General features: G+C 37.2%; 1 protein-coding gene across 2 annotated transcripts; it reads left to right on the forward strand.

The window, feature by feature from the left end:
• The first annotated feature begins 996 nt into the window (after window positions 1–996).
• On the forward strand, window positions 997–5,876 carry LOC100926266 (UPF0329 protein ECU05_1680/ECU11_0050-like). 2 transcript variants are annotated; one of them, XM_031951217.1, is made up of 3 exons: window positions 997–1,656; window positions 2,594–4,012; window positions 5,428–5,876. In XM_031951217.1, exons 2-3 carry the CDS (start codon window positions 3,863–3,865, stop codon window positions 5,842–5,844), a joined length of 567 nt encoding a protein of 188 aa, XP_031807077.1. In that variant the 5' UTR covers window positions 997–1,656; window positions 2,594–3,862; the 3' UTR covers window positions 5,845–5,876. The 2 variants fall into 2 exon arrangements, with proteins under 2 accessions (XP_031807077.1, XP_003757920.1); XM_003757872.4 differs by lacking the exon at window positions 2,594–4,012 and having other exon boundaries at window positions 1,007–1,656.
• Window positions 5,877–9,413: the final 3,537 nt, after the last annotated feature.

Consider the following 9,413-nt stretch of genomic DNA (forward strand, 5'->3'; position numbering starts at 1 on the left):
ATTATTCTATTTTTACAAATGAGGAAACTTAGGCTGAAGGAAGGTAAGTGACATGCTCAGAGTCAAACAGCTAGTAATGTGTGAGGAAGTATTCAAATTCAAGTCTTTCTGACTCCAGAACACAGTGCTCTCTCCATTAGACTATCTAGCTGTCTTCACCAATTCACATCAATATACAAGTTTGTGTTAGGTACCTACTATGTGCCAAGTACTATGTTAAGTGCTTAGGGACACAACTACAAAAGTGAAACAATCCCTGCCCTCATGCAGTATAGTCTACTATAACTTTTTCTCAGTCCTTATCCAAAATCTCCTTCCCTCATTTGTGGAAAAAGCTGAAACTTAAAGTCAAAGGACAAGCGAACTAATCTTGCAGGGCTTGGTTATTTCTCACTTAAATAGGTTGGAGCAAGTCATAACTTCCCTTTTCTGAACCACAGTTTCTATATCTATAAAATGAAGGACTTAAGACTAGGTGGTTTTTAAGAAATCTATAACATCTAGTCTAAGTCCTTCATTTTATAGATATATATTTTTAAAAATTAATTATTCCTTTTTTTAAAATGAAAAAAAAAAAAAAAAACCATGTCATCTGTCTTTGTTTCAGATATTTTCCCTGATAATGAGTATATCATTCAATTATCAAAGATCTCCTATGTGCAGAGTTGGGTCATGGGAGGATACACAGTTTCAGTAATAAGTCTCTGCCCTCATAGAGCTTATAGTCCAATCAATGAGGGACCAGAAAGGATTCTAAGATACCAGTCAAATTGAACAAGGTTATAATATATACAATATTTATTAATATACATTACATGTGTCACTACGTGTGTTTATGTCCTAATGATACATTCAAGTTCCTGGAGCCTGCTTGAGACAATCCACTAAAAAATGAGTGTCCATTTGGTCTACAAAACCAAAATCAACACGTGACATCACAGTAAGGTAAAGGATGTTGACTTAAAACAAAGGCCAGGCAAACAATACCACAGGGTTAAAACCAGCTAGCAAGTATTTGTACCATCCATTTCCCTAAATTACCACCTACCAAACATCCAGGGAGTTGAGGCTGGGAGTCAACTCTCTCTATCCTCCCTGCCTCCATCTCTATCACAGCAGAAGGGGTCCAGTAAAGGTTCACTCACAAGAAGATGCTAGGACCTTAGAGTATATGCAGCAAGTGATATTTACCTTTTCTTTGGGCTTCTCAGAACAGCAACCAGAAAGTACAGTGGAGATTGATGCTGCCTCTTCTCATATACAGTAGCAACATATTTTTGGAGCTGAAGACCTCTCACTCCGCTTCCACTTTTGCTGCCCCTATTCTGCCATGAGTTTAGCTGCAGCTGAAGGAAGCCTTCTTGATTCTGCATCCATCTTTTCCTTGGCTCTAGTTTCTGATCTTGTACCTGAAACTACTTCTGGTCTCTTTTACAAGACTCATCCCACCTCCACTGATGACCAAAGATGCTTCTCTCCTATCAGAATTCACACGGTTTGGTTGACACCATCATGCCAACAGCTAAATATCCCAGGATTTATGGACAAATTGAAAAGGAGATGGAAACATGTCCACTAATGACAGAGGAGATCTTTGCTGCCCCCATTACACGGGACAAATGGATCAGAGGGTTACAAAACAAAGTGTTTTGTGAGGTCTGAGGAGGAAGGGTTTTAAGGGATGGGTAGGAATTCAGCTGAAAAAGAGAGATATGTGGAGAATATTATAGGCAGGGAGGTGGGAGGTGGGAAAGCAGAATGTGCTCTGTGGGTAGACAATATATTCCCAGTTTGAACCATAGAGATTATAGAGGGGAATAATAATGAGATAACTGTTAAAAAATGGGGTGATACCAAATTATGAAAAGGCCTTGAATATCAGACAAATAATTCCCTTCTCCAAAGTAAACTATTTGAAGGTATGGGACTAGTCCTTAATTTATCTCTGTATTCCTGATAGCAATTTATCTCTGTATTCCTGATAGCTTTAGCCTAGAACCTTTATCTTTCAAGTAGTTTAACAAATTTTGGTTAAATTGGATTTCATTTTTAAGGGATCAATTCAATTCAATCAAGATGAATATTTAAGTGCTTTATTATGTGCAAGACAAGAGAAGGCAGCTTGGAATAATGGATAGAGAACTAGCCTCAGATTCAGGAAGTCTTGGGTTCAAGTCCTATCCTTCACTGTACTGGTTATATGGCCCTGAACAAGTCAGCTAACTTTTCAGTTTACTTCACATAAGACTCTTTAAGCTGTAGAGAAAATAATCATTTGATTCAGTGTAGACTGGGGAACTTAGTGGCCTGATATAGTGGAGAGTGGTGGATTTTTAAGCAGAAGACTGAAGTTTGAATCCCAATTTGGCCATTTATTTAATAGTGTGTGATCTTCTAGTTCCCAGGAAATTAGAATATAAACTCCTTGAGGGCAAGGACGGCTTTTTTTGTAATCCTAGTGCCTACCAAATACCTTGCACTTAGAAAACCCTTAATAAACAGTTGAATTGAATGAAGGGGTGGGGTGGGGTCTAGAACTGTGAACAGAGACAGTCTGTAAATTCTTACCTCACAATGCTTCTCATTTCTAAAGGGCAACAAGGCTACGAAAGCATCTAGTTCTTTTGGACCAGGAGGTCTCAGCATTTCACAGAACACCATTCACTCATACTGCCATATAAGTATTCCTCAAGCCAATGAGGGTCTCAGTGCTCAGAACATTTTCAGGGGGCTCTGCCTGCTGCCTGCCCATAGGAAGCTTTGGGGAACCTGCCTTCAGAAACCCAAGTAGATAAGGAATTGAAAAGCCGGGCTTTTTATTGGAGGGCATGTGCAAGTACTGTATAATGCTTTTCTATTCTGTTTACTTTGTGACAAAGAAAAGGTCTTTTGGTTGACTGATGAGGCAAAAATAAAAATAGATACAAAAAAAACTTCAATTGAGAAACTAGCTCTTTTTCCTTCCTGATAGTCATTAAATTAGGATAGAGTAAGGAATGACAACTCTTGAGTTCTGAAAGGTTTTGGTAGGTTACTAGTTGTCTTTCCTTCTAACCAATCAGTTCCTGAGCTCACTCTCCTAGGTAAACTTGTGTCTGGATGAGATACCTCTTGTTGGCGTCTTCTTTCCTTTGGTACAAGACCTTATGAAATCTTGAAAGGATAAAATAGCCACCAAGTCTTGTGGCTGAGTTTGGGAAAGAGCCAGGTATGAGGGATGAGCTGCTTGACACCCAGCCCAGCGGTGGATTAACCTGACAGCTGAGAAATTCATGCAAGCAAGGGACCAGTCTATCGGTTATGAAGCACATGAAACAACTCACTGGTGGGAAGAATGTTTTTAGATGCCATTTTAAGTTTGAGCCCACTCTCCCCAAGGACTAAAAATATAGAGGAGAGAGTATGTCCAGGTTTAGAGGAACTTTTTTGTACTTTGTTCTTACTATATATAACCTTTCAGTAAATATGCCTTTGCAACAACTAATTGATGTCAGTTGGTTAATCAATATTGAGAAAATAGTTAAATTGATAGTGGGGAGCACTAATCACTAGTCTTGATGATATTGAGATATTAAATGGCACTAGCAAAGCATATAATGGGCAAAATATACTTGTATGGAGGTTCAAACTTAAAGCATTAGAGAAAAATCTTATAAACTCTTTGGATTCCTTCTAGAATCCTGAGGGAAATATAGAGAACAAGCTCTGGGACCCTAAATTTGTTAGTATGCCTCATCGAGAGTAATTCTCAGAGTTTCCCTGTTATTCCAGTATATATTATTGTCTCCTAATAGAAACATAAGGCAAGCCCATCCTAGAATGATGGTTTATTCAGGAGACCATGTGCTCATGAGCTAGCTCCATGGAAGGAAGGACACCTAACCTCCTCAGCCCCCAATCTCCAATTCCCCCCACTCCCAGTCTTCCAGATCTCAGAGTCAACCTTATGCTAAGTGGTGTCCACAAGAAGGAAAGACGACATTTCATCACAGGGATACTTGCAGCTTTTTTGGTATGTACATTTCAGTTCTGATTCAATCAAAAGACCTTCTCTTTACCATACAGTAAGCATGCCCTTATATAGTCAAGCCTGCCTTGAAAGGGAGAGCCAGATCTGTCTGTCCTATGTCATTCTGGATTTCCAGAAGCAGGTTCCCCAGGGCTTCATTTGGGTTGTCAGCAAGCAGAACCCACTGCACTAGCTCCTGAGAACTGGGCCCTCATGGGCCAGACCTGTTGTTACTACACTCAACTATTTATTTAGAGCCATTATCTTTTAGGTGAGATAGTCTCAAAGCAATAGGGTTCTATTATGTTTCTCTTTGAGACTTAGTTCACACCTTGTAGTATCACAGTAGTATAAAGATTCAGTGGGTCCTTAATAGAAATGTTTATTTGATTGGTTGGTTGGAAGTGACCTTCTTGCAGAAGAAAAGGTTAACCAACTATTTTATAGATTGTTAGAATTGGTAGGGTCTTCAGAACATAAAACACAGACTATCAAAGCAAAATGAGACGTTGGAACCCAGAACAGAAAATTTTAGAGCTAAAAAGGGTCTTGGAGATCATAGTCCAAGAACCTTCTTTAGTAGAGGAAGAAAAATTCTTCCTTCCCCAGATCCCTCCACTCAGTTCTGCCTGAGTAAGATATTTCAGAACTTGGGATCTGGAGATGAGGAGACCAGAAATACATCTTTGGTCTATTTTCTGTCATGTGTTCATGTCTCTCAGAATTTTTCCTAAAGGAAAAAAAAGGTGAAAATGGGGTTTTTAACCTTTGATCAAAAAAATAAAAATAAACAAATGATAATCATTTCCTGATAATTGGAGGTTATCTTAATCATTGGGTATTGTTTGAAAAGTGGGAAAGGAGTCAAGAGTTAGTGCTATGCTCTCATTTTTCAGGAGGACTGAGGCCCAGAGGGAGTTGCTTCCAGGGGTTACACACAGTGGTAAAGGTAGATTCAGCACTGGGTCTTCTGATTCCTTTCTATCACGTTATTCCACTTGTTTGGAAGGGTTGCAAGATCTGCCCAGGGTCCTGATTATCTACCACTCAATAGTCTAGGAAGAAAGGCAGAAACAAGGGTCTCACTATATTAAATAAGACACTCTTGGGAACAGAGTGATAGGACAACAGCTGGTACTAATGATTAAGCTGGGAATTAGTCTCCAAAAGCAATGTCTATCCCTCTCTTTTGGAATATAATTGTGTCAGGATGGGTTGTAAGTTTATAAAGTTGTAAGGAACTCTAGAAGTCAGATAATGCACATCCCATTTTTCCCTCTCCCCATTCCCCAGATTTTACAGATGAGGGAACTAAGGACCAGGGAAATTAAGTGACTTTGCCCAAGTTAGTAAGTGGCAGAGCCAGGATTCAAATTCAGTCCTCAGACTCCAGAGTCTGAGTGCTCTTTCCACTGTAGGGGTCCAAAATGTGGAAGAGGAACAAGAGAATGAGGACACAGAAAAGGAGAAGGAGGCTAAAGATGAAGAAGAGGAGGTGGAAGAAGATAAAGAGGAGCAGGAAAAGGAGGAAAAGAAAAAGGAAGAGGAGGAGGAAGAGAGAGAAAGTAGAGCAAAATGAGGAGGAAGAAGAGGAAAAGGAAGAAGAGGAAGAAGAGGGGGGAGAAGAAGAACAAGATGAGGAAGAGGAGGAGGAAGAGGAAAAAGAGGAGGAAGGTGAAGAGGAGGAGGAAGAGGAAGAGGAGGAAGAGGAGGAAGCAGAAAAAGAGAAAGGGAGAAATATCCAGCAGAAAGAAGAGTCAGCTTTTTTTTTCCCAAAACTTATCAGCAAGGATGACTTAACCCATCCATCGAGTTGGATATCTACCCTACTTTAAAAAGTGCTTCAATAAAAGGAAATCTCACAATATATACTGGTGGATCTATGCCACAGTTTAATAATGCTCTTGTTTAAAATGTTTGTTCTTAAGTCCAACCCTAACCATGGTTAAGCCTATTCATATCCTTAAGTCTTCATCCTTCTTAAACTGGTCCTTTACAGGCTAAAAGACAGCACCATCATTCTTCTTAAAGCTTCACTTAAAAAAAAAGTAATTTATATTTATTATATTATATATAATAATATTTTATATTATTATTTATATTATTTTCTTCATTCCTTCAGGGGTCCCTCATTTTTTTTTTTTTTTGTACAAAACTTAAAGGACTACTCACTGAAATGGAGTATGTGTGTGGGGGTTATTTAGTGGTTCCTAATTTAGAACTGGAAAGAATGTCAAAGCTCAACCTAATCTGATCTTTTTACTGTTATAAAAATTGAGGCCTAAGAAGATTAAATGATTTATTTTGAGAGGCAAGATTTGAATCCAAGTCCTTTGATTACAGAATCAGTGTTTTTTTAACATATCCAATGCTGGTTCTTAAAGAGCTTTCCAGCATTAGGTTAGCTTTTCAAATCATAGAGCTTACAAGATGGCTTGTACATTGTCATTTTGCCTAGCCAATGTTCCCTCAAGTATTTCACCCTTGCTTGCATTACTGTTTTCTCTTTTTTGATTAGTGTTGCTTGCAATAATAACCCAATGTGCTCTTCTATTAATCCTTTCTGTTCTCCTGGGAATTCTGTCCCTTTTCCTGTTGAATTTTCTATACATTTTCCAAATGTCTAATTTAAATATGGCTGCCTCAAGAAATCTTCTCTGATTTTTCAGGCAATAATATAACTAGCAACTGATACTTTAAACTTTGTAAAGCACTTTACATATATTAATCTCAGGTATATTTCTAATGAACTTAGTAAGTAACCTTGAACATGCATATCTGTTAGCTGTGTTTGTATTCTATTCCCACACTGAACTGAAAGTTCTTTTGAGAGTAGGTATGTATGAATAGCTAAACTTTTGGTACCTTTACCAAATACCCAATATAGTTCTTTTGAGGAAAACTGTTGTATTGATGAATATAAGAAACTTTCAGATTTTCACAAGTGCTTTACTTACAGCAGTTCTATGAGGTAGATAGTAAGTAAACTTTTAAACCTCCTCTCTACCTTATCAGAATTTTGAATTCTAATTTTTACTCCCCAGTGTGAGATGATCTGAATTAACTCAATTATCTATAATTTCAGGGTAACCATTTTTAAAGAAGATATGACATGACAACATGCTGGGAACTGGTATTTGGAAAAACAGGATTAAAACTCAAGGCCTAAGTTGAAAGAAAAGAAAGGACATTTGGAAACCTTATTGATCTGAAGACTTTAAAATTTTTAATAGTTGTTTTTTTAAAATCTTGAGTTCCAAATTTTCTCCTACCTTCCAGCAATGCTATCCATTATACCTGTGAAATCATGCAAATTGTTTCCATATTAGTCATGTCACCAAAAAAAAGGCAAGAAAAAAAATATTTTAGCAGTAAAAGAAATTATCTTTCAGTTTGTAAGCAGAGTTCATAAGTTCTCTTTCTGGAGGTGAATAGCATTTTTCATCAATGACTCCTTTGGAACTATTTTGGATTATTGTCTTGATGAGAGTAACTCTTTCATAATTGATCATTGTTACTAATATTGTTGTAACTGTGTGCAGTATTGTCCTGATTTTGTTCACTTTGCCTCAGTTCACAAAATTCTTTCCAGGTTTTTCTGAAACCATCCCCCTCATTTCTTATAGCATTTCAGTATTTTATCTCAATCATATACGCCAATTTGTTTAGTCATTATCCAATTGAAGTATTTTTTTAAAACTTTATAACATTTAAAAAAATTAAGTTCCAAAAATCTGAAGACTTTTATGTTCTTATGGCTTAAAAATAGCTCCCAGTTTGTAATGTGTTATAGTTTGCAAATAATTTTCCTCCTAGTAACTCTGAGATGTATGTTTCCTATCTATAAAATGACATAGACAAAGTGAACTAAGTTTCCTTCCTGTTCTAAATTTTATGGTCCTATTTATATTTTATGGAGGAGGAAAATAGGCCTAGAATATTTTAAGTGAATTGCCCAGCATAAGTAAATGACAGGTCTAGGAATGGCACATCAAAAACTTGGGTCTTCTCACCAAATGTCCAGGGTGCTTTCCAGTGTCCCACACAATTGGTGCTATGGGACTGCATTTCTTTTTTATGTTTTTAATTTTCCCAATTATATGGGAATGTGATAAGAGGATTACTCTGAAGTTAAAAAAGGAGGAATTTTTTTAGGATCATAGAGATGAGCATAGACATGATTGAGAGGTAGATTGTATCTTAGTTCCCTTCCTCCCATCATCATTTTAGATCTGAGGAAACTTGAGGCTTTGGAAGCTAAGGAGTTTATCCAGGAAGTAGTGATCTAAATATCAAACTCAGAGACCTTTCAGAGAGGAACAGGATAAAAATTGGGCCCTTCCCCTATTTGTGGGGGCTTCCCTCCCCTAAATATATTACCTAGATTCAGTGTTAGCTCCAGGTACCCTTTAAAATAGTGTGTATTTTGCCAAAGGCCTCCTTTATTTTTTGATGGGATTTGGATAAAAGTAATGTAAACATACCAATACATTTTGATCCTGTCAGGAAAACCAGTCCAGTGACTTAGGCTCAGGCCCTCAGTTTGTGTTTCCTACCAGAAGGAAACCTGTGATCTCCTCTTAAAAACTTGCATTGAAACATTCAAAAATCTTCTTTTTCTTCTGCTGCCCCATTCTTTTCCTGTTCCTCATCTTCATCCTATTGCAGGGTCATAGAAATTGAAGCTATAAGGGACCTAAGAGATTGTCTATTCCAAATCCATCACTTTATAAGGAGAGAAATTAAAAAGCAACTGACACAAATCAGACAAGAACAACTGTAGCAAAGGTGGGTTTTGAACCCAAGTATATTGACTGTTGTGCTCTTTCTTATAAAACAGGTCATGTTTCTCCCTACTTCTTCTTCTCTTGGTTGGTGTATGGGGTATTTGGGATTTCTGGTATCAAAAGTGTCCTTTTCCCCTTAAATCATTTTCATTCACAGAGGATTGGAAATTGAACTCAAAACCCTTGGTGAAGAGATTCCACTTAATAAGGTTAGCAGGGCCCTTTGTACCAGATAGAGGCCCTACTTTCACTATGGTTCATTGAGAGCCTCTGAGTTCAGGTCACATCTGATAATTATAAAAGTCAAGCTTGTCCTAAGAGAATAGGTCAGAAGCATACATAGACTTCCAGATTAAAAGGTTACCTTCTAGTGATCATCTAGGCACAAGAGTTCTCAACCTGTAGTTCCAAAACATATATGTATGTATATGTATAGGTATACACACATATGTATATGTATGTATATATATATATATATATATAAAATGGGATTTCAGTTTTTTTTGTAATCTTATTATATTTTGTGTAATTAAAATTATTCTGAGAAAGAGGTTCATAGACATCCCTAGATTATCAAAGAAGTTCATGACAATTAAATCTAAGAAACCTCAAATTCT

Source organism: Sarcophilus harrisii, chromosome 2, assembly GCF_902635505.1.
Source record: "Sarcophilus harrisii chromosome 2, mSarHar1.11, whole genome shotgun sequence".
Lineage (NCBI taxonomy): Eukaryota > Metazoa > Chordata > Mammalia > Dasyuromorphia > Dasyuridae > Sarcophilus > Sarcophilus harrisii.

What these genes read in the sequence shown, in the direction of transcription:
- LOC100926266 (XM_003757872.4), top strand. Translation starts at nt 1,468, where the DNA reads ATGCTTCTCTCCTATCAGAATTCACACGGTTTGGTTGACACCATCATG. An exon ending in AAAACAAAGTGTTTTGTGAG is followed by an intron (nt 1,657 to 5,427) that starts GTCTGAGGAGGA and finishes TTTCCACTGTAG; the next exon opens with GGGTCCAAAATGTGGAAGAG.